The sequence below is a fragment of the Protopterus annectens genome, chromosome 9.part0, assembly GCF_019279795.1.
Source record: "Protopterus annectens isolate FY-2018-M chromosome 9.part0, PAN1.0, whole genome shotgun sequence".
NCBI lineage: Eukaryota > Metazoa > Chordata > Ceratodontiformes > Protopteridae > Protopterus > Protopterus annectens.
Genome location: NC_056743.1, coordinates 998,677,769 through 998,703,380, shown reverse-complemented (window position 1 = coordinate 998,703,380; position 25,612 = coordinate 998,677,769). Strand labels below are relative to the sequence as shown.

The 25,612-nt window shown below is 44.2% G+C and overlaps 1 protein-coding gene across 1 annotated transcript in view; it reads right to left on the bottom strand.

Moving 5' to 3' along the window:
• The window catches only part of LMBR1L (limb development membrane protein 1 like), a 1,236,065-nt gene that overhangs the window by 377,389 nt on the left and 833,064 nt on the right, over window positions 1-25,612 (bottom strand). The window contains exons 11-12 of the mRNA XM_044082192.1: window positions 15,758-15,835; window positions 14,626-14,699 (exon numbers count right to left, since the gene is read on the bottom strand). Of these exons, the coding sequence (XP_043938127.1) occupies window positions 14,626-14,699; window positions 15,758-15,835 (152 nt within the window). The remainder of the gene's footprint in view (window positions 1-14,625; window positions 14,700-15,757; window positions 15,836-25,612) is intronic.

Below are 25,612 nucleotides of genomic sequence, written 5' to 3'. Positions count from 1 at the left end.
TTTCTAAGTAACTTAACTGTGTGGCATTTTTTAGGCCTTTTAACCTTGCGTAAATTAAATCCGTATGTGATTGTATTACATGTACAGCTGAAAAGAACCCGTAAACTTTGTTATCAAGATTTATGTTATATTATTGTTTTTACCTTGGAGCTCTTCTCCCCGGGCCACTGCTGGAAATGGACATGTATCCAGTCGGGAGTATCCCGGTCAACAAATGTAAAATAAAAATAAATAAAATACATGTATTTAACATTTATTTAGTGTGAAGGTCTGACTTGGAACAAAGCCAATTTTCAGCACAGGCCTGGGGAGAAATGCTCCAGATGCATGCCTTTGTAATACTAGTCTTTACTAGCACATGATCTGAACTGTATTTCAGGACTGTCAATTAAATACCCATGCTCTTGTGGGACACTTTCTGTCCAATGTAGCCCAGTTACTCTACCTTGGAGAGTAATATGCAAATTCTGCCTGGGTTACTGCTAGTAATTTTGTATCTTTCATTTCAAATACTCTCACAGACTTAAGAAATCTACTCACTTTTGTTGCATTTTCCCTTATTGGTCCCCCAACACTTTTAGTACTACACATCAGGTTCCAGTCCAACCCATGAATAATATTCTCTGCTTGAAACTAATTACATCTCTAATCAAAAATGCTTTGGTAGTACTGAGATATGGAAAAAATAGCCGATAAATATAATAAGTACAAAACAAATTTATTGAGCCACAGAGCAACAAATCAAGCGCTTTTGTCAACTCAGTTAGGAAACTTTATCAAGATACAGCATGCACAAAAAGCAACACCTTTATATCATAGAATTAATTGGTCAAAGAAATGTAAACCAATCACATTCATTACTGCTTAGGGTTTGAAATGCATATAGTACATTATTTAAAGGTGTATTGAACCAGTCACATTTAAAATATAATGCTTGCATTAAGCTCATACTGTTACATTATGTTAAATAAACATTAAGAATCTTGCATTTATACCAGATAACAATACATATTTAAAACATTAAAAATATATATATGAATATTCATTATAGTACATTTAATCCAAGGTTAAAATGCATAAAGTTAATGTATATAATACATGTATATAATACATGATATATATGTTTGTGTACAAATGAGGGTCAGAATGCACATAAAATAAATATACGGTATGGAATATGAAATGCGTACTATGTGAAACATAACCTTGTTCACAAAACATGCTATGAAATTGATATACAAAATTACATTTTAAAATCACATATAAAAACATATGTATAGTATAGTAACCATACATACAAAAGCTTTAAAAGAAAGCAATTAAGACATTTTACATTTGCCTATGGTATAAATAAGAATGATGAATAAATAGTATGCACTAATAAAAAATATATAAATAGTAAATAAAATACTTATTCTCACATTGTAAGGTTCGCTAAATATAAACAGGCTATCTATCCAGGGCTTTCAGCTTCAAAAAGCAAGTGATAAAATCATTCAGGCCTGGCCACTGAGTGGCATTCGTTCTCAATTGCCATAGGGTTTCATTCATTTCCAAATATAGTGGCCATGGTCCTCCTCTTGGATGAGGTTCCATTCGTTCTATCACAGTAAATTTAAAACCATGACCAGGCCATTCGTTACAGTGTCTTGCCAAGGCATTGGTGTCTTTCCTTAGTTTAATGTCTCTCAAATGTTCATAAATGCGATTTTTCAGTTTCCTTTCCGTTTTTCCAATATAAAAACAGGAACAATCACAACAGAAAGCACAGTAAACAACCTTTTCTGTATGGCAAAACACTTTTTCTTTAAAACTGCTCTAATGCCATTAATATTGAATAAGTACTTTTCTACATAATATATCTTGATTTACTAGACAAGATGCTTTCTTGTCGTCCTACTGCCAAGGTCTTTATTACTACTTAAACTAAACTAAACTAAAGTGGTGCATTATATCTCATCTACTTCTCCATGCATCTACTAATTCATGCACATTTACTCTGCGCCACTCTGTTGCTAGTATACGTCAACCCATAGCCGGCCTTAGGCATAGGCCAACTAGGTGGCCACCTAGGGCGCTGCTGTAGCAGGGGCGCTTTTCCAGTATTTATTTGGTGTAGGTAGACCAGGATGGAGGCACCACATGGTGTGGTAGGGGGCACCGTGGAACCTTTTTGCCTAGGGCACCAGTTGACCTAAGGCCGTTCCTGCTTCAACCTCAGCTTAAATTTGCTGCTATGGACTCTGGATGTTACTTCTCGTACAAAACTTCAGCTTCTTAACACTTCTCTCCTATAATACAGGCCCCTGCTGAAAGTCTGTACTTGTTGTTAAACCTTCAACTAGTTAGCTGGCTATGTTGTTTTATTTCCTAATGAATATACTAAATATAGTTGTTTGTGCTAGCATACGCTGGTTGTACTTGCTACATTTCATTCCCTTATCAACACAAATCCCCTTTTTTACAATTTGCTGCAAATGGTCAGTGCATCACATCAACTGACATCACTTTGCTCGATTCTGAGGCACTTTCCTACCTACTTCAACAGTCATGCCTAACTGCTGCAGGTCTTCTCTCATGTAATACATCCATTTTTTTAGCTGGATGTCCTTGGCTCTTCTTGCCCTCTTGCCATCTCTCCCAGATCTTCTTTAATAAAGCAGTATTCTGCCTGCCTGCACATGTGACTGAACCACTATAATACATTCTCCTTGACCTTCTCTGCAACTGGTGCTACTCTAGGTTCTGTTCCTATGTCCTTATTTCATCTGTCACACAATATACATCCTGCTGCCAATCTCATCACCACCACCTCAAGCTTCCTCCGTTGCTCTGCTTTCACTGCCCCAGTTTTTGTGCTATACAGAAGCAATGGCTACACCACTGCTTTGTACATCTTACTTATGAGGCATTCTATATCCATGACACTTGGTGCTAGCTGGCTTGCATTCCCCTCCGATTCTAGCTTTGACCTCCTGAAGACTTTCTTTCTCCTCAGCAACATCTCTCCGATACCGGAAATTGTTAACCTGGAAATATTTCACCCTCCCAGTCGACTGCACACTACATTCTAGGTCTGTGTGTTTATATTTTTTCCATGTATTTTAATAACCCATACTGTTATTTCCCATTTATACATTTAAAGGGGAAATGCACTACTTATATTTCTATGTGGGATGACTTACATTACTTATCCTACAGTTAATTATTTTATCTTGATATTGCTATACTTATAATATGTTTTAAATATTAAGTGCAGGAGCATATATTTTGCTTTGCCTTGGTGCTTACGATGGACAGCCAATGTGTGTGAACAGTTTTAGAACCTTGTTTGTAGCTTAGGTTATTTGTATTAATTATAATGTTGCATTGCATTATGGGGTTAATTCTTTTCATAACCACTTTTGGACACAGATATGTGTTAAGACGGAGTTAGGCCCAGAGTAGAATTACTACTATTACATTGAGTTTGAGATCATTTGTTGGCCCATCTGCGTGGCCTTATGCCACACAGTTTTATTTACACAAGTTTTTGCCTAGCACAGGTATTATAAGATTCCCTCTCATAATGCAACTCAACTGAACCAAGTTTTGGTTTAGTTTAGCATTTCTTAAGCCATTTTAAAATTTCATTTTGAAACTTGAGAGGTATTTAAGTTCTTCATAAGAGGTAACTTTTTGAATTTATTTTATAATTCTGATGCTCATATTGATATTAGCATGCAATTTATCCTGGCAGCAGTGTATCTTAAAGTTTGGTTTGGACTTTACAAGTAAAGTTAACTGTATAATGTACTTAAAAGTGTAATACATCCTGTAACCCTTTTAAAAATAAAATACTCTCAGCAAAAAAAAAATAATTATTTGTAGCATTAGCTGTTCAACTAATATTCTATATAAAAACTCAATGGGCTAATGTGAAAAAGATTTCCTAGACAATATTTTAATCCTGTATAAACAAAAGTTATATACTTACCAGAATGCTAGATCCATGTTATCTTCTTCCATCTATCTCACTCTGTGGGTTAATCAGATCCGATCATATCTAAAGTCAGCATATTAGCATCTTCAGCTCCAAAGCTCCGCCACCTCCCATAATACATTGAATGTCTAACTATTCTCAAAAAGGTTTGCCCAACATTACCTGATCGGTGTGTTTGTGTTTTATATACATAAATACATATATATGTATACATATATATATATATATATATATATACATATACACGCACACATATACATGCATACATACATGCATACATATACACACACGCATACACATATACACACACAGAAAGAGAAGAAAAAAGCTCTATAGACCACTGGGATGTGCTTTACCATCAAAAAACACTGTGAAGACATCACCCATTGTCACAACATTATGGCGTCTAAACACAGATTAAGATCAGATTCTTCTCTGCTTGTTTATGTACCATACCAATGCAATGCTGCTGATTTGAACATTTATCACAACCTTGGGGAGGCAGTCTTGAAAGGCCTGCAATGCTAGGGCTGCTCTCATCTCCAAGACATGGATGTGAAGACAGGACTCTGACAGGGAAGAGGTGCTATGGACTGTTCTGTCTTCGAAATGTGTCACCTCTGGAAAGGAATCTCAAAACCCAGAAATCTAATGAGATAGCCTCCCAAATGTCTGAGTGGAGAGAGAACAGCTTCCAGAGTGCAGCATTTGAACAAATTTTCAGAAATGCTGAAAGTGCTTGGGGAAGGGACAACTGAAGTACTGATTTTGTGGGTATTCTCTGACCCTTGGGCAGTGTCCATTAAAGTTACCCTTCTAACCTTGGGGGCATCCTTCAGCTACATCTTGGTCAAACTGCTGCAATTTTTAGAATATCTTTCATCCACCGTCTCAGATTCCTACAGAAGGTCCTTTGATGGGTGAAGAAAAACTCCCATAGCAGACATCTTGCCTACTTGTTCACTCCTAGTCAGATTATTTTTAACTTTGGGACCAAAGTTGTTCCATCAAAGGGAGCATTAAGAAAGGCCACCATGAAGCAGTCTGCAAAATTACAAAGACACATGCAAGCATGACACCGAATCACTATGCAGGTGCCCGCTGTATGAGCCATACTAGCTGCTGCATTTGAAATTAAGCACATGGATACATTTACAGTGGATTGCAAAGTCACAAACCAATGCGACTAACAAGGGTTTAGCTGGCAATGATTTAGAAACATTAGAAATTAAATTCCTCTAAAGCCTAATCAAATGTGGCTAAAGCATAAACATGCTTCCCAAATTAGTCCACTTTCCTTGACTCCCTCTTAAGGGGATGGACCAAAGCAATCTCTGCTGAGAGCTCTCTCCTGGTGGCTGCAGCAGCAATGGCATTCACTGAGGGACCTTTGCTCCAAAAGGACCTGTTCTTAGGGAAGGAAAACTGTCTGGTTTGCAGAGAGCAGGCTCCATCACATCAGGTTCTCTTCAAGCCCTCTGGGACACTAGGTCAATGATCTAGAAAAAGTAACACCAAAGACATGGATGGACCCACCCTAAAGGCTTCAAAAATACTGCCCCCCCCCAGTTGTCTTATCAGTTCTAAAAGGTCACAGAAGGCCACATCTCGAAGAGACTTAGGTGAACCTTTCCCTTCATCAAGGCCAGAGTCCTTGGGAGAGATTCTTCAAAAGAATTTAAATGCTTCATCTTGCACTGACTCTTCATATGCACCTCCGAAGGGGAGAGGCCAGAGGGGACATGGAAGCAGCTGGAGAGCCCAACAACTGAGGCAGCTTGAAGCCTGTTGGTGTGAGCTATCCCGAAAACAGCTCATGAGAAACCAAAACCCTGGACAGACAAGAGGATAGGGAGAGACACCAAAATAGATACACCCATGTCACAGCAAGACAAAAATCCTCCTTATGATGTTAAATACTGATTCCAGGGCCAGACAACTAGAAAGTGAGCCCCTCGATCTGAGGACCATAGAGAAACCCCACTGCCAATCACTGACCCACCAAATCAGACATCAAGACTGCAGCCAACTGTCCAGTGCCAAAGTACCCAAGGGAAAGTATAGCTCCAGTAACCTCAGAGTCAACCCCAACCCTAGGCCCTTGGCTCCAACCTCTCAGTCGCAGGATATGCTTGGATCTGAGGAAGCCAGAGTAGGGTGCATCATAGCAGAGGTTAGTGACAAAGACAGCCAAGTTATCAACACCAATGAAAGGGTTGACATGGGTTAAAAATAAAAGAAGCGGAAAAGCTATCAAAAGACAAAAGCAGAAAGCCAGAAAGGTATTTAGCTGCTCAGAGCTTCAATGAAGCATGCCTTAACCTTGGAAGCAGAAAATTAGATCTGAAGAGAGTTAGACATGATATATATTAAGGGGATGTAGTCCGAGCTTCAAAGCTGGTGAAAATTCTGATCTGGTGGGATCAGATATGACAACCCACAGGTTGAAGTGGACAGAAAAGACAACATCAGATCAAGTATTTAAATGCCTATACTCCTTCACCCAAGTTTAAGGGAGAAAAGGAAAAAAAACAGAAATCATGAAGAAGTTTACATGAAATGATCATGGACCTACACTAAATTGGACACGGACGTTTATCTTGCATCCAGTTAATGCACTTCAGAAATGTGCTGCCTTCTGTTTCAAATACTTAAATTATTTTGTTTAATTCTCCGTTTAGTAGTTCAGTTTTACTTGTGCATTTTTGCTACACTGGCTACTTGGTGGACCACATTTTTTACTCGTGCATTTTTGCTACACTGGCTACTTGGTGGACCACATTTTTTCTTAAAGTGAACATTTTATTAAAAAAAGAAATCTGACAAAAAAGAATGGAAAACTGGACATTACTAATAGTTACTAGTACAACATGTATGTGCAGCTCAGTATTTAGTTCCAGAACTCATCTCTCAGTCTCATAACAATGCGACTACAGCAATGATTCTATTTAGTCTGTCCTAAAATTTGCTGAGTAGGACGTCTAAGTACAACCTTCACATTTCAGCCTGTACTTGAATGCAGTGTGACGACCGTGCCCTGGCTCAGCAATCAAGGAGCCTCAATCCTCACCACTAACACCAGAGAGGGAGTCTAATACAAGAGGAAAGGATAACAAATACACAGTAAAGTACAATTTCCCTTAAGTGCACACAGATATCACACTCAGTCTGGGGCTGGTTACTCCCTAGGTCACCAATAAGACTCCCCACTAGCACAGCTATAGGGTCCAGATCTCAGCCCACCTAGCAAGCTAACCTCCAGTACCCTTCTCTGTCCAGCCAGTGCTTCGTGTCCCTGCCCAAGTAGCGGACACACACACACACACTGAGACAAGTATTTATACAAAGTCACAGACACTCCTGGGAAAGGCCGACAGATTCTCCAGCTGTGCCCCTTTACCCAGACAATATGTTAGTAATTACTATCAGCTACCCAAAGGTCCTTAAAAGGGTGTCCAATTATTACTGTGCAATATTATTATCCAATAGTAGTGTAACTTAAGCAATCAAGGCTTAGTGGAAGGGCTTATTACAGGATTACTTATAAGCATGCAATGTACTCTAAAGCTTAACTTATCTCTACACAAACAAGTCACCATTAAAAGGTTTTAAAAATATTTAATAATAAATACTAAAAACACAAGACAATACTACTACACCACAGTGCTATTCAAGAGTTCAGAGATCACACAGAAACTTAAAATAATTCTGTAGTACAGTTCTGACATAACAGAAAAACACAGTCTAATCTTTATAGTCCTATCTATTTCTAGAAGAAAACACACTTCCAAGACAATACTTAAGACAACAGGCAGTGCTGTAAGTTGGATATCAAGACAAAAATGCTTAATAATCTCTGGTTCTCACTGTTTAAATTGAAACTGCAGTTCTGTTAAACATTGCATCATCTTTTACACCTTCCTAGTTCCCAGGCCACACAGAAACTGCACTTACATTCTTTTACACTTAGAGCAATACAGGACATTCCACATGTAAATTCTGGTCATTAACTTTAGCCTTAAAACAATAGGCAGGAAGCCTTCATCTAGCCAAACAGGAGCCGAATTGTAAAACATCTAAGGCAGTGATGACATAATTTTAATTAAAAAAAAAAAACAGATGTGAAATGCTTGACTTAGTTTTCCTTACAGCAGATGGCAATGTTGCTACAATCTTGAAGTTCAACATTTTAGTATTTTCTTTCATTTAAGAAACAAGCTTGTATTTTACATTTATATTTACAAATGCCAAAATTATGTATCAAATTCTATTTGACTAGGCTGGCAGCCTTCACCCATCTCTATCCAATCTTCACCCCCCCCCCCCTCAGAGAACTGAACCTAGATTTCCAGTGACTGTTGAGAAACGCAGCTTAAAAAGGTTAGGTCTATCTGAGTGTACCTCACCCCATTCCCTGTCTTGACAGCCCATCTGCATTGGCACTGCTACTCCCACTGTGGTGCTGCACTGACATATCATATGCTTGCAACCCCAGGCTCCATCTTAGCAACTTGGCATTTTGCTGCCTGGCTCTGTTTAACCATATTAGAGTGTTGTGACCTGTCATTACAGTGACGTTTCTTTCATACAGATAAGGCTGAAGTTTCGGCAGTGCCCACACTATGGCTAGGCATTCCCTCTCTACAGCTGCATAGCATTCCTCCCTGGGTTGGAGCCTATGACTGAGATAAACCACTAGGTGTTCTTCCCCCTCTGAAGAAATCTGGCTAAGTACAGCCCCAACCTCAGGGTTTGAAGCATCCACCTGCACAACAAATTATTTGCTGTAATCTGGACTGGCTAACACAGGGGGTCCCTCCCAAAGTTTAAGCTTCTGGATTGTCTACTCACATGATGGGGACCACACTACCTTATCTGGCCTGTTCTTCCTTGTCAGGACTGTGAGGGGAGCAGCTATGGTACTATAACTAGGGATGAACTTTCTCTAGTACCCTGCTGTCCCTAAGAATACCCTCACCTGCTTTTTAGTAACAGGTGCAGGCTATGCCTGAATGGCTTCAACTTTGGCAGGTTCTGGCCTTATCTTACCACTCCCCCCTCTATGTCCTAGGTAGGAGACCTCTGCCATACTCATCTGACATATGTCCAGCTTAATGGTCAACCCTGCCTCTGTAGTCTGCCCAACACCTCCCTGACATGCTGAAGGTGTTCTGGCCAGGAATGGCTGTAGATATCAATATCATCTAGGTAAGCAAGGGCAAACCCTCCTGCTCCTGCTAGGATATTATCCACCAGCCTCTGGAAAGTCGCTGTGGCATTCTTCACCTGAAAGGGCATCTTTGTGAACTCATACAAGCCAAAAGGAGTCACAAAGGCTGATTTCTCTCTAGCACTGGGAGTCAAGGGCTCCTGCCAGTAACCCTTGGTAAGACCAATGGTTAAGATACTTAGCCCGAACCAGCTACTCTAGGGCCTCATCTGTCCAAGGCATGGGGTAAGCATCCGACTCTGCGTGACTATTCAGTTTTCTGTAATCCACACAGAACCTGGTGCTGCCATCCTTCTTTGGAAAGCCCAGGGACTGTTGGACTCTTGAATCACCCCTAGATCCAACATCTCCTGTACCTCTTCCTTCAGTCTGTGACTCTCAGGCACCCTATAAGGGGCCTGCCTGATAGGCCTTTGGGGTCCTGTATCCACCTAGTGCTGCACCAGGTGGGTGCACCCTGGTTTCCCAGTGAACATGTCCCCAAATTCCTGCAACACTGCTTGGACTTCTCAAACCTCGGTAGGAGATAGCTGCTGGGATACTGCTACCCCTTCCACTGAGGTATCACCCCGAGCCTCGGTGAGGAGATCAGTCCCTAGATCTTCCTCAGACTTCTCCTGCAATTCACTGCAAATGCTCAGCACAAGAGCCTCCCTAGCATGGTAAGGTTTCATCATGTTAACATGGTACAATTTGTGCCCCTGCCAGCTGCCTAGTAGTTCCACCATGTAGTTAACTTCACTTACCTTTCTTACAACCTTGTAAGGACCCTCCCAAGCTGCTTGCAGCTTGTTGTGTCAGAGAAATGAGAACCATTACCTGCTGCCCCACAGCATACTCTCTAGCTCGAGCATTCCTGTCACACCACACCTTTTTCTGTTGTTGGACTTCTGCAAGGTCCTCCTGGGCCAAGCCCATGAGTTCCCTGAGCCTTGTCCTGAGGTTTAGGACGTACGCCACAACAGACTCCTTGTGAGTCTCGCACTCACCTTCCTACTCATCTCAAATTAAATCTAGAGGTCCCCTCACCCTATGCCCATACAGTAACTCAAAGGGTGAAAAACCTGTGGATTCCTGGGGAACCTCTCTGTAAGCAAACAGATGGGGCAAATATTTGTACCACTCCATCTTAAACTGACCTGCAAATGCCCAACAAGACCATTAGTCTGGGGGTGGTCTTCATGTGCTTCACCCCAAAGGACCTCCACAGACAAGCCAGCAGGTCTGACATCAAATTCGCACCTTGGTCAGTCAGTATTTCTTTTTGGAAACCTACCCTGCTGAAAATCTCTAACAAAGCATTTGCCACCTTCTCTGCCTCAAAGGAGGACAAAACCACTGCCTCAGGGTATCGTGTAGCATAATCTACAACCACTAGGATACACTTTTTCCCTGTGGAACTTGGGGTACGCCGAGGACCCACAATATCCATAGCTACCCTCTGAAATGGCTCCTCAATCACAGGCAAAGTCATCAAAGGAGCTCTCACCTTGTCTCCTGCCTTGCCTACCTTTTGGCACTGCTCACAGGTCCCGCAGTACCCTGTTACATCTCTGGAAATTCTAGGCCAATAGAAGTTTTGCATAATACATCTCTTTGTACGTTTTATGCCCATATGACCTGCAAAGGGAATATCATGGGCTATGGCTAGAAGCACCAGACGGTAGGCTCTAGGCACTACCAACTGCTGTACTCTCTCACCTTCTTGCCCTCCATCAGGGGTCCACTCTCTGCACAGTAACCCTTTGTCCCAGTATACAGATCCCCCCTTCCACTGAGACTCATGTGCCTCTCTAGCTACCTGCCTCAGGCCTTGCAATGTAGGGTCCGAGAGCTGAGCCTCTCTCAACTCTCTCCTTGTAACCCTTCCCAGCTCCCCTTCCACAGGAAGTCTGGCATCCTCTGACAGTGGTGCCTCACTGTCAGCCTGTCCACCTTTGCAGTTACCCTGTCCAAGGGAACATCAGTACCCACAAGCTGCTGTGGCTCACATTCAATCTCACTGCTACAGCGTAGCTCCCTCCCTTAAGTAACCACCTCAGCAGTCCTGGCTGCAGCATGCAGTCTGTCTGGGTCCCCCCAGGCTACCAGACCCACATGCTTGTCTCTTAGCCTCACTGCATGTAACTGCATAAGCACATGGTACTGCCTCATCCCAATCCTTCCCTCTCAGGACATCTGCAGGATGGTAGTTTAGTACCCCTGTTGCTCAAGACAATCTACTACTGGCATTTTGTCTTTCCCCACTTACTGGCTCCCTCACTTTTGGTTCCCCACCTTGCCTCTGTGGACTCCTGTATGCCACATGGCCCCACTAGTTGCATTCAAAAAATTTAACCCTAGCTCCTGGACGTGTACCTGGACTAGTAGCTTCCCCTGCTACTGGCAGATTCTGTTGGGGCAATCTGTGCTGCCCACCATGTCTTCCTTTAGACCCATGCACAGTACTGGGGGGGTCCCCTTCCTGTGCAAGGCTGCCCTGCTTACCAGGTGTAGGTCTCCCTTCTTCCCCAACTCACCTGAAGTAGCACATTGTCCATCAGCTAACCAGATCCTCATGTCCTCAGGCAAAGTGCTAAGGGCTTGTCCCCTCACCAAAAGGTATGCCAATCCTTCAAAAGTGGAGACCTGACATCCACTCACCCAACTATGAAAATAAGTGCTCGGTTCAGCAACATATTCACATACACTTTCATCTGCCTTGCATCTATGTTCACAAAACATTTTCCTATACATTCAGGTGTTAGCTTAAAACATTCTAAAAGACTTTTTTACAGCAGTATAATCAAGACAGAGTCAGGCATTTTTGACAAAAAAGTTACAGCTTTCCCATGGAGTAAGGGGGTCAGGAACCATATCCAGAGCCTTTGGTCAGCACTATACTGTTTGCATACCCTCTTAAACATATGAATGAAACTATCAAAATTATCCCCCTCTTTAAAATGAGGAAGAAATTTGCTGACCTGTTGTGCATCTGGGGTCCAGTTACTCCCTTCCCCATTACCTCCATGATTCTGGCGAAGAGTCAGCATTTCCCCTCTCATGCCTCTTCTGACGCTCCTTTTCTTTGGCTTCTATCTCCAAATGCCTGGCCTCCAACTCAAGTCTCTTTAGCTCCAGCTGGATTTTTAAGTCCACTGCAGAAAGGTTGAGCTGTCCATTCTCTGAGGATATTGCATCTCCACTGCCAGTCTGATTGTCCTTCAGCAGAATGGTTGAGCGGTCCATTCTCCGAGGATATTGCATCTCCACTGCCAATCTGATTGTCCTCCTGTATGCTGTTTTCTGATGCAGCTGTAACCAAGGGTGCAACCAGGTCGGCCTTAATCAGGTTTCCATGCACCAGTCCCCTAGCCTGGCACATCTCCACCAGCTGGCTCCTTGGCAGCTTTCCATACTCATCTGCTGACAATGCTGCCTGCTCACTCTAACTCAGCTAACAAAAGAAATAAAACAATTATGATCTGAACTCTGGAGTATTCACTGTGAGGCTGATTTAGAGTACAAAACACCTTCAGAGATCACTGTACATAAGCTACAGGATTCATTCTACCCACACCACTACAAGCCAATTAGTATTTACCAACTAATTAATATGCGATGTGGATATCCCACCTCTGCCAAACACATGTGAGGTGGATATCCCAACCACTGCCACCAATTAATATGTGACTCCTGTGCCCTGGCCCAGCAATCAAGGAGCCTCAATCCTCACCACTAACATCAGAGAGGACATCCCACATATGAGGAAAGGATAACAAATACACACAGTAAAGTACAATTTCCCTTAAGTGCACACAGAGGTCACAAGTCAGTCTGGGGGTGGTTGCTCCCTAGATCCCCAATAAGACTCCCCACTGGCACAGCTATAGGGTCCAGATCTCAGACCACCTGGCAAGCTAACCTCCAGTACCCTCTCTGTCCAGCCAGTGCTTCGTGTCCCTGCCCAAGTAGCTCACACACACACACACACACACACACACACACACACACACACAGATAATTATTTATACAACTTCACAGACTCTCCTGGGAAAGGCTGACAGATTATCCGGCTGTGCCCCTTTACCCAGACTATATGTCAGTAATTACTGCCACCACCAGCTAATAATTATCAGCTACCCAAAGGCCCTTAAAAGGGTGTCCAATTATTACTGTGCAATATTATTATCCAATAGTAGTGTAACTTAAGCTATCAAGGCTTATTGGAAGGGCTTATTACAGGATCACTTATAAGCATGCAATGTACTCTAGGGCTCAACTTATCTCTACACAAACCAGCCACAATTAAAAGGCTTTAAAAAATATTTAATAAATACTAAAAACACAAGACAATACTACTACACCACAGTGCTATTCAAGAGTTCAGAGATCACAAAGAAACTTAAAATAATTTTGCAGTACAGTTCTGACATAACAAACACTTAGTCTAATCTTTATATTCCTAGCTATTTCTACACGAAAGCTCACTTCTAAGATAACTTATTTAAGACAACAGGCAGTGCTGGTTGGATATCAAGACAAAAATGCTTAATAATCTCTGGTTCTCACTGTTTAAATTGAAACTGCAGTTCTGCTAAACATTGCATCATATTTTACACCTTCCTGGTTCCCAGGCCACACAGAAACTGCATTTACATTATTTTACACTTACGGCAATAAAGGACATTCCACATGTAAATTCTGGTCATTAACTTTAGCCTTAAAACAACAGGCAGGAAGCCTTCATCGAGCCGGACTGGAGCCGAATTGTAAAACATCAAAGGCAGTGATGAAATCATTTTAATTCCAAAAGAACAGATGTGAAATGCTTGACTTAGTTTTCCTTACAGCAGATGGCAATGTTGCTACAATCTTGAAGTTCAACATTTTAGCATTTTCTTTCATTTAAGAAACAAGCCTATATTTTACATGTATATTTACAAATGCCAGAATTATGTATCAAATTCTATTTGGCTAGGCTGGCAGCCTTCACCCATCTCTACCCAAACTTCACGTGCAGTGTTACGTTTTTTGTGACTTGTTACTCTCAGACAAATGTAAAAACAGCTAAACCTGATCTGCTTCAGCAAAAGGATATTAAATCACAGTCCCCCTTCCACTTAGAAGGTAAGAGACAATGTGGTCCACTGTGGATAAGCAGTTCTTTTCAACACCCTTCCGAAACTTCTAGGGTCAGCCAAGTAAAGTGGCAAAGACTATGGCATTAGACTGCAAACTTGGTACCACACAGCTAGCTCATTATGTATACAGACCACCATACTTCAGTTTATTTACTTGGGTACTTTGGAAACTGTACACGACAAAACATGTTTATTACTCTTGAATCGCACAGTATCAAAAAATGTAAGGACAGACTCTCTTGGCTACTCTCAGTCTATGACATAACAAAGAATAAACTATTAAAGGATACAAGATGAGCACAATCTGCATTACGGCACCGAGGGAACCAAGCTTGGAAAATGAGGTTTTCCCCAAAATGGGATCCTGTAAAGAAGAAAACACAAGAAAACGATGCAGTCAACTGTTTTCTGTTACAGCTACAGTCTTGACTTCATTAGTTTCTATGTGGATTTTGCATATTCTCCCTGTAACTGAACTTCCTTTCTCAGCCTCGTGTGCAAAAATGGGAAACAGGGTTGTGGATGGATGGATAGATGGATATCAATTAAGAAGCACCCACAAAAAATTAAACCTCTATTAACAATGCAAATATGGAGAAATCAACAAATATAGAATACAGGGTAAAACAAAATGAGCGTTTTTGGAGGACAGCAAGCTCCAAACCCCTGTGCCCTTCAAAGACCTTTTCACTTGTACATATGAAGTACAAGGATGCATAACTGTGTGGACAGGCAAACTCCACAGGAAAAAAAAAACTCATCCCTGCACCATATTTTTAGTGCTTCAGTTCAAAGTATACAAAGTCATAGTAAAATGGCAAATAAATCTAACAGAAAAAGAATTTGTATTTTTAAATAAAATAAAACAGAATAAAACCTACTAATACATTAAAAGTGAACTCTAAGCCCCACCTAAACACTACTCCAACATCAATAAAGCAAATGCAAATAAATTGGGATCTCAACAATCCTGGTTCACAGAAATCACATTCAATTAAAATGACCTGAATGGAACTACACTATCTCAGATTTCTCTAGATACTCCCATTTCTTCTCACCTCCTCAACAAGTGGATCATTGAACAGCTACTGCAAAATGTTCATATACAGTACATTTACCCTTGCTTTTGTGGCCTGGATCACAGCTGTAGAGGATCTAAGAAGGAAGAGTTCAAGTTCACTTTCTGGTTAAAAGAAATAAATAAAACTACAAGCCTTGAGCATTAAAAGGACTCTACTGAGGAAAGTTTTCAAAACAAAATACACTCGTCAAAAATAGACACTTCTGAGCATGCAGTTTTCCCACATATCCGCTATACTCAGCAGAAAACAAGGAAATGCACCATTACATACTGATAAATTATACTACAAATATTATATAATGTGACTTCTATTACAATGAGCAAAGAAAAAAAAATGTTACCCTTCTAAGCTTTGGCATTGCAGCTTCATCAATAAGCAGTTCCAGAACATGGAAGCAAACGACTAAGACTGAAATACCCTAATAATATAAAATTTTAGGGTTAGTGCACTCTGTTCTTGCAGTACAAATCCAGTATTAATTCACATTAATACACTTCGCACAACAGTAATACGTGTCATCTACCCTATCATCATTAATGAAGTTTCTGAAGTACAGCTGTGTGAAACACTCATCATAAAAGTATCTATTTCATGCACTCTTCCAGGACTTGGTGTTCTCTATAACAGCCTCTAACTGGAAGAGACATTTGAGCAGCAATAAGGGCAATACAGTAGTGCAGCAGCAGTTAGCACTGCTGTCTCACAGGTTTTGGTTCTTAGGTTTGGCTGTGCAGTCAGGATCTCTTCAGCTGCTCCACTTTCCAGTCATTCAGTTAAGTAAATCATCAATCCTTGTGTGTGTGTGTGTGTGTGTGTGTGTGTGTGTGTGTGTGTGTGTGTGTGTGTGTGTGCACGCACGCACTTGCGAATCTCTGTTTATGCCTACATATCTGAATATATGAACTGCTTCTTGTTATACGTTTTGGCCAATAGAAGAAGCTGCTGTTCAAATACAGGCAGCATTGAGCTAATTGGCTAAAGAAATCCATACATAAACCTAGCCAATAAACTAACTGCAAACCATCAGCTCCTCTGTAAAAGCACTTAGTGTAAGATGTGGTTAGACTGCCTCTCCTTAGGACTCAAGTAAAGTGTATCCACTAGACAGCATGCAATGTAACTCAAATGTCGGGAAATGTATCCAAAAAGCAAAAACCTGGATGCTGTCTACAGCCAGATGCACAACAGATTTCTTCTCATCATAGGAGGACACCCAAACAGCAAACAATTCAAATATATAACATCACAAATACAAACTGCTGGTAAAAAAAGTGCGACAGAGGGCATGTGAAACTAAGACTAAGAAAATGATACTAAAGATGTAACAGATATTGTTTTACTGAGTTTGATATTCACTGCCACCAAATATTGTGACCATTCAGTGCTTTGTCAGTACCCTCCCTCACTCATCAGCTCTGTTCTACATCAGCTATAAGACCCTCCTAAAAGGGTCCTAAGGCTAACTTTATCCTTTTCATCAATCAATCAGAATTCAGTATCTTTTCTAAGAGGTTCTTGTCCTCAGGAACTGATGTGCATCCATAACAGCACATTCCATGACGCCACAGAATTACATAAGAATACTTGTGCCAGCACTGCCAGTTCATCCCCAGCCATATAAAGCACCCTCATTCAAATCAAGAAACAAGGAATATTTTTGTTCCACTACCAAGTCACAAGTGATATACAGGTATTCAACTGCCCAAAATCCCTAGAAGAGTTCCAGAACATGTATTGGGGGAGCAGGCAAAGACTCCTTTAAGCAAAAGCAAAACCCAATAGGTGTGCCAAGGTACCACAAAGAATGCAGCAGAATGTACGCCTTCAGGACAAAGTAATGTACACCTTAGACCCAAAACAGCACCTGAACCTAGGATGTCAAACACATATCTCTTGGTCCCTCAAACAGCAGAGGCAATAAACAGGGGAACTGCAAGCCCCATACGTAAAAAATCAATGAGCAAAAGGCAGAGAGGGCAACCATGAAACACCCAGCAGCCCTAAGAGAACACAACAAAGAAGGAGAACAGTTCAATTCTCCAGCATAGCCAGATAAAGCCCTGACAATGAAATAGATTACCTAAATTTAAAACAGCAAACTGGGCACTGGAAGAAGGTGGAACCAAGTGGCTGATGTCAGCTAACCTACCCTGGGGAAAAGGGATGGTAATCCAGTCAACCAATCACCAATGGCAGGTTTTGCAAGGACGTCTAATACAGCCAGGCCCTGGGATGTGGGCTTGTTATTACAAGTTTGTGACAGCAGCCCTCTGCAACATGTGTATGGAAGCATGCACATATTACACTGAATGTAGCAAATACCTGCAGTGATGACAGTGCTCATGTCAGCCACTACAGGGCAAGGGTAGGTTCTTAGAGTAAAAATGTCTTTCTGAATGCCTGGCTGATGGCCTCGGGGCTTGGTTCCCACCCTGTGGGTAACAAATAGGCTGAGAAAGCTCTTGCTCTAACACGATGTCCAAAGGAATAACTACTCACCAGGGCCCCTGCACCAACAAAGAAGAATGGCATACAAAAAACACCTCAGGGGAGAATGGATCAGCTGAAAACACTGAACCCATTCTAGCAAGGGGGAAGGACTCCATCCCTCATCATGAAATAGGTACACAGCCTCTAATGTCCCTATACTGGTAACACCTGGGCCAACTCCAAAGACTCAGCCACACTGGAAGATCTATCAGAAGAAAATGAGGAGATGAAAAGGACAGGGAAAAGCAGAGATGACCATGCAAGGTCCAGCTCCAAGTCTGCTGAGCACCGCTAATAGCAAACCAGGAAACTAGTCCCATTTGACAGCATAAAGGAGGTCAGATGAGGCATACCTTAAGCTGTGGACTCCTTTTCTACTTAGAAGAAATCACTACTGCACTGAGGAGGGGCCTGCTTCCTCTCAAGGAGGCCAATAATGAGCCAAAGACCTGACAGGCTTAACCATATGGAAGCCCCTCCAAGAAGGACTCACACAAAAGGCAACAGTGCAGCAAATCCAGAAAAGAAAACCGCCTTGCCCATGCCATTTTGAGTAGGCATAAGCCAGTGTATGAAGTCCTACCCACATCACATGCAGAACATAGGATAATTGGGAAGTCCACCAAATATTAATACATAGGCTCTGGTAGAAGTCCTCCTTTAAGCCCAAGCTCTGGCTGAACCCCCTAGCTTTCTCGACACAGTTTTTGCTACAAAGGGACTGTAACTTGGACAGATAAAATGACCACATGAGTGCCATAAACACCAATGCAACAGAGCAGTACTGCATCTTGCTATAACAGTCCAAAGCACTATACACATTATAAGAAGGTAGGGAAGAAACTAACTGGAGTTTAAGGGACAACTGCAAACCTGCAGAGACCACACATAAGGTCAGCTCTATGATGCTTCAGAATCTATTTCATTCCGGTTAGCTAGGGAGCTTATATTAAGCATCAGTCTTATTGAAAAGGCCAAAGCAGTGGTTTTAAAATGTTACCAGGCATTCAAAACAGCATCTTTAATGGTAGGCATAGGATGTGGAGCAGTCTTGGGAATCCCACACTTCACCAATGACTCCTCCTCATCTATGACTAACTAAACCTTCTGGGCATTAAGGGAAGCAGAAGAAAAAGCACTGACCCCAAATCTATGACTTAACTCCTCATGCTAAAGTTGGATGCAGCCAGTTCCCAACAAATCAACAGGGAAATAGGATGAGAAAGCACCCTGGGTTGAAAGTCAAGACTCTCCTCTTTCAGGCTACTATCACAGAGAAAGTCAAAGAGAACAGATTACTGTGTTTCGGATATACGTGCAGGAAAGCTGAAGACAATCCTGTGAAGATGATTTATGGCAGACCGGAAGAAGGCAATAGGAAATGAGGGAGTCCAGCAAAGAGACTGTATGAGAGAAGATCAGTGAGTCAAGTATGAGAGTGTCAAAGAAGGCAGAAGAGTGGTACTAAATAAAGAGAGATGGTGACAGCTGATGTGACACCCAGACCTCATGTTGAAAATGGGGAGAAAAAGGAGTTTGATGAGATGTGATGGCATGACATGCAAATAGCCAAGTTGCTGCTGCACAACTTTCAACTGAAAAGCTTTTGAACAATGCACAGGTTTCCATTCGTGAAATGAAATTAGAAGTTATGTACTCACCATAACGTTCCATCTGAGTAGGTAGTTCATTTGTCTGCAACCTGTGGGTTACGGATCCGATATCGGATCCGAGCTGGCAACTTGTTTCAAGCTAATGGATCCGAGCTCCTAGCTCCTCCCTTCACCCATAATCCCCTGCTAACCCTCCATGACCTCAGATCGAATTTGCCCCTCAATATATATCCAACAAAGGATATCTAACAACTAGTAGATCCGAAGAAGGTCAGGGGGAAAGAGGGGGGGATGGTTGCAGACAAATGAACTACCTACTCAGATGGAACGTTATGGTGAGTACATAACTTCTAAATCTGAAGTAGGATGTTCATTTGTCAGCAACCTGTGGGACAGAGTCCCCAGCTACCTGCACCTTGGGTGGCCATCATGGAAGGATATTAAGCACCGCAGAGCCAAAGGATGCTCTCCCTCTAGAAAGCACGTCTAGCTTGTAGTGGTTAATAAAGGTATGAGATGAAGCCCAAGTGGCTGCAGAACAAATATCATCCAATGGAACTCTAGACTTGAAGGCAGAGGTAGAAATGGAGCGGGTGGAATGAGCACGAACTCCTTCTGGTGCGGTCTACCCGAGGCTTGATCGCCAGTAGGATACATTGGGAAATCCAGCGAGATAAAGATACTTTAGAGATAGCTTTCCCCAAGTTAAATTTGGCAAAGGAAACGAACAGTTGGTCGGATTGTCTATGGCCAGCTGTCCTATGAGTATAAAAGCGAAGCTGCCTATGAACATCTAATGAGTGCAGCTTGTACTCTCCCTTATTCTGATATTTAGGGAAGAAAACCGGCAAATTTATGGATTGATTTATGTTGGTTTCTGATGCTATCTTGGGAAGAAAGGAGGGATTGATCCTGAGGTACACACTATCTGGGTGAAAGATCAGGTAAGGAGGCTTCACAGAGAGAGCTTGAAGCTCCGACACTCTTTTCGCTGAAGTGATGGCTACAAGGAATGCTGTTTTCCATGACAAGAATTTGAGATCTACTGAAGCAGCGGGTTCAAAGGGTGGAGCAGTCAAGGCTTGAAGAACTAATGTAAGATCCCAGGAGGCACGGCTTCCTTTACAGGGGTCTAAGTAAAAAGGTGCCCTTGAGAAAGGTTTTACACAATTTGGCCGACATCAAGGGCCCTGTATCATGTCCCACATGGTAATGTGATATGGCTGCCAATTGCACTTTGACAGTTGAACAACTAGCGCCTTCCTGAAAGAGTTCAGTTAGGAAGTCTAATATGGATGGAAGAGGAGCCGTAAAGGGATCTAGATCGTGATGCTCTGCCCAGATGGAAAAACGTTTCCATTTACTATGGTACACTTTCCTGGTGGAGGGCTTATGCGCTGCCACGAGGATGGCTTTGACTGGTGAAGAGATACCCGGAGTCCTAACTAGGAGTGGAAATGGAGCAACTAAGCTGTCAGTTTTAGATTGTCCAGGTTTGGAGTTGGTAAGTTCAACGGATGGGAGATGAGATCCGGAATGGGATCTAGAATCCAAGGGTGATTCACAAGGTGAGACCACAGATAAGGGAACCAAATTTGCCGAGGCCAGAATGGGGCGATGAGAATCATCTTGCTCCCCAACAGCGAGGCTTTCTGTAAGAGTTGTATCATTAGTGGTAGAGGAGGATAGGCATAGAGTAGACCGGGTGGCCAAGCATGCACCAGAGCGTCTCTTGGAGTTTCCCCTGGAGGGGGGATTACAGCGAAGAAATTGTCGCATTTGGTGTTTGATGGAGATGCAAAAAGATCGCAGCAGGGTCGCCCCCATGTTGTGAATATCTGCTTTGCTACTAGAGGATTGAGAGACCACTGACGGGTAAGAAGGGTGCGGCTGAGCTTGTCCGCTAGGATGTTGGTCCTCCCCGGAATGTGCGTTGCAATCAGAAAGCGGTTGGTGGAGATCGCCCATTCCCACACTCTCATGGCTTCGCGGCATAGAGGGTAAGATCTGGTTCCCCCCTGTTTGTTGATATACCAGACCACCGACATGTTGTCCGACTGAATTGCAATCGTTCCTGTGGGGAGGAAGCCCTGAAGTGCTTTCAACGCCAACAGCACCGCTCTTATCTCCAGAACCTTGATATGCAGGGAGGTCTCTGTATCATTCCACGTGCCTTGGACTGTCCTGCCTGAATAATGCCCCCCCCCACCCGAGGTGGGAAGCGTCCGTGGTCACTGTGGCGAGAGGGGGAGAGGTGCAGAAGGGACGGCCCGTATGGAAGTTCGAGGCTTGGAGCCACCATAGTAGCGCCCTCCTGCAAGCCTTGCTGATAGCAATGGGATGGTGGAGAGGAAGGGATAGAAAGGACCATTGCACTAGCAGAGTCCATTGCAGTACCTGCATGTTCAAACAGGCGCATGGAAGGAGCGTAATCGCTGCCGCCATGGAGCCTAGTGCACTCAGGACCAATTCCGCTGGTGAAGCCTTTGAATGGAGGATAGCCCGCACATGAAGTTGTAAGTTCCGGATTCTCTCGGAAGTTAGGAAGGCTCGCAAATCTCTGGTGTTTATTCTGGCACCTATGAATTCTATGACTTGCGTTGGAGCCAGTAGAGATTTGCCGACGCTGATAGTAATGCCTAGCTGTGGGGCTAGATGGAGAAAGAAGTCTCTGGCTGAGCAAAGTAGATGCCTTGTTGGTGCGGTCAGGAGCCAGTCATCCAGGTACGGAAAGACCTGTATTCCCTGGAGTCTCAGGTGGGCCGCAATCACTGCTAATACCTTGGTGAACACCCTGGGGGCTGTGGTGAGGCCAAAGGGAAGGACCCTGAACTGGTAGTGACTGGCCCCCAGCCGGAAGTGAAGGAACTTCCTGGATCGTTTGTCCAATAAAATGTGGTAGTACGCATCCTTGAGGTCTATAGAGCACATCCAATCGCTTTCCCTCAAAAGGGGGAGGATAGATTGAAGAGTGACCATCCGGAATTTTTCCTTGGTTACCGACAGGTTCAAGCGGGAAAGGTCTAGGATAGGTATCAAGTCCCCCGTCTTTTTTAGCACCAAAAAGAACCTGGAGTAGAACCCTAATCCGAGCTGGTCTTGGGGGACGGGCTGGATGGCTCTTTCTTAGCAGCTGCTGAATTTCTGCAGCTGCGGCCTCCCTCTGATCGGGTGGTACATCGGGGAGGTTCTTGGATTTGGGGACATGGAGTATTGGTATTTTGTACCCTCTGGATATGATGCGAAGCACCCTGCGGTCTGTTGTGATGGACTCCCATGCCGCTAGGTGTTCCGAAAATTGCCCCCCCCCCCACAGCCTCCAGAGTGGAGCAGCCGGGCAACCCCTCAGGGCTACTGCGCGGGCCGCTCAGAGAAAGGTTCTCTGGACCCAAAGTTTCTTGGAGCCCCTCTGCCCCTGGGGCGGCGTCCTCCCTGTCCACCTCTACCACGGTAGGACTGGTTGTCCGGAGCTGGTTGGGAATGTTGTGATTTTCGGAACCACATCTTCTTCTGACCCTTTTGGTTCCTTGAAAAGGACCGCTGGGGAGCAGAGAAGCGGACTCCGACGGCAGACAACGTCTTCCCATCCTTTTCGCTCTGGATAAGTGTCTCACGAACTGTTTTGCCAAATAGGGCAGAACCATCAAAAGGGGCGTTCACGAAGGATGCTTTAAAGGGCTCCGTAAAATCACAACGACGGAGCCAGGCCTGACGTCTCATGACTAGGCCTGCTCTGCTAGCCCTAGCGGCTCCCTCTGTGGCGTGGGACAATAGCCACATAGAGGTGTTTGAAATCGATCTCAGAGTGGCCATTCGGGTGGAGTACAATTGTTTGTCATCCTCCGACATGGACTTAGGGGGGGATGCAGCGTATTCTTTGATAAGATCCCGCTGCATCCTGATGACATGTGCCATATAGTTCAGAGACCTTACCGAGAAGGTCGCTGAACTAAAGACTCGCTTCCTTAAGCGGTCCATAAACGGGACTCTTTGCTCGGTGGATGGACTGAGGGGTCTCCTGAGCCAATTCCCTCTTTGTGGCTGCCGCCATCAACATGGCATCTACGGGGGGCCCCTTACTCCAATGTGATCGGTCTGAGGGGGGGCTAAGAATCCTATCCGGGCGCTTCGGTATTGGCTCCACGGTGTCCGGATCCTTCCACGCCCTGGTGGTAATGAGGTCCACCAGGGGGTCGGCTGGAGGGGACACCCAAGAGGTAGACGGGCCTGCCTCGAATGCCTCCAGAAACACGGACTCGTCAGAGGAAGACTTGGGGGCAGACCACCCACCTCTGATTCTCAGCATTCTCCATGATGTCTCCAAAGGAGACATCCTCAGGGGGCGATCTTGGGGAGCCTTCCCCTTCCTCCAAGTCCGTGTCCTCGGTTAAGGACTTAGGGGAGCCCACGTGCCTCCTTTTTCACTTATGCTTGCGGGGAGCTTCCTCGGGGGGACTGTCCGCGGAGGCCTTGCCAGCAACATCTTGTTCCAATGGAACCATCGGTGACATCGAAGCAGGCTGTCCCTTTGGCCGGGTGATGGAAGCCTGGCCCAGCAGTGAAGGAGTGCAGGTAGGAGCCGATGCAAGGACCGGGGGTCCGGATGCTCTCAACAACATCGAAGGCCGAGGGAGAGCCACTCTCTAATGGATCCGAAAGTCGGCTCCTACTCTGATCCGATGAAGGGATCGGAGCCGGCGCCGAGACCGTCAGATCCGAGAGACCAGTGTGCTTCGATCTGGACGGAGCCGAAGGCACACTGAATCCCCCGGATCCGAAGCTCAGACCACGGCTCCGAGAGGTCGGATCCGACAGGCTCGAGGGCAGGGTCGGATCCGAAGTACCAAGTACTGTCGGTGCCGACCCACCCCCGGCTCCAACGCTGCTCTGCTCCGAACGCTCTGAACCCGGATAGCGGGTCGGAGAAGGAGCAATTGGGTGGAAAAAAGGTGTCGAGCTCCCCCCCTGAGGAGGGGGAGGCAAGAGCATTCCCATCTGCAGCTGGGCCTGGATGAATCTTCGCATTATCCGGTCCAAGTCTGCATCGGATAAACTGAAAGTAGATCTCGAAGAGGCCACCGAGGCAGGCCTGGAATGCCGCCTCGATGACCGATGGAGATCGGGTCTCCTCCTCCTTGGGCCCCGGGGAGAAACAAGGGGATCGGAGCCGAGGAGGAAGAGACCTAGAAGCAGTGGAGGGAAAAGCCCGCTTAGCTGGCGGGGCCGAAAAGGAGGTCTTGGCCCGCCGCTTGTGGTGCTTCTCCCTCTGTTTCTCCCTCCTGGTCTCCCTGTCCTCTGACACTTTAGCGAGAGTTTGAGTCCCGGACAGAGGCAGGGGGGCAGGAGTGGCAGCGACCACAGGCTGTGGCGGAGTCACGAGAGCAGCAGAGGTAGCGGAGGCCGAAGCAGAGTCCGGGGATAAAAGTCCCGCCAGGACCAGCTTCGATCTCCGCTCTTTCAGTGCCCTGGGGTTGAACGCTGCACAGATGGTACAGCCCGAGGTAAGGTGTTCAACCCCAAGGCACCGAACGCACAGAGTGTGGCCATCAGCCGGGGAGAGCTTATGGCCACATTCGCACATTTGAAAATATGGCTTTTGGGGCCTCAGCCATTCTTTTTTGAAAAAGAAAAGGAAAAACAACTACACACACACACACAGGCCCCAAAAGAAACGCAACACACACACTAACGACCAGCGAAGGGAGGGTAACTAATTAAAGATCAAAAAATAAGGAGCCTAACACTTACACACTTTTACTTGATTAATTTAAACTAAAGAAGAAATTTCTGACAAGAAATTACAGATAGAAATAGTAAAATATTTCACTTGGCTGACGAGCTCAAAAAGTTCCAGCCATCCACAAGCGCGGCAAACTAGATCTGAGGTCATGGATGGTTAACAGGGGATTATGGGTGAAGGGAGGCGCTAGGAGCTCGGATCCATTAGCTTGAAACAAGTTGCCGGCTCGGATCCGTAACCCACAGGTTGCTGACAAATGAACATCCTACTTCAGATCTTTGGTTTCATTAAAGTTTTGTTTTTGAAAATGTATAAGAAAGTTGCACAATCAGAAAGCATGCAGGATTACTTT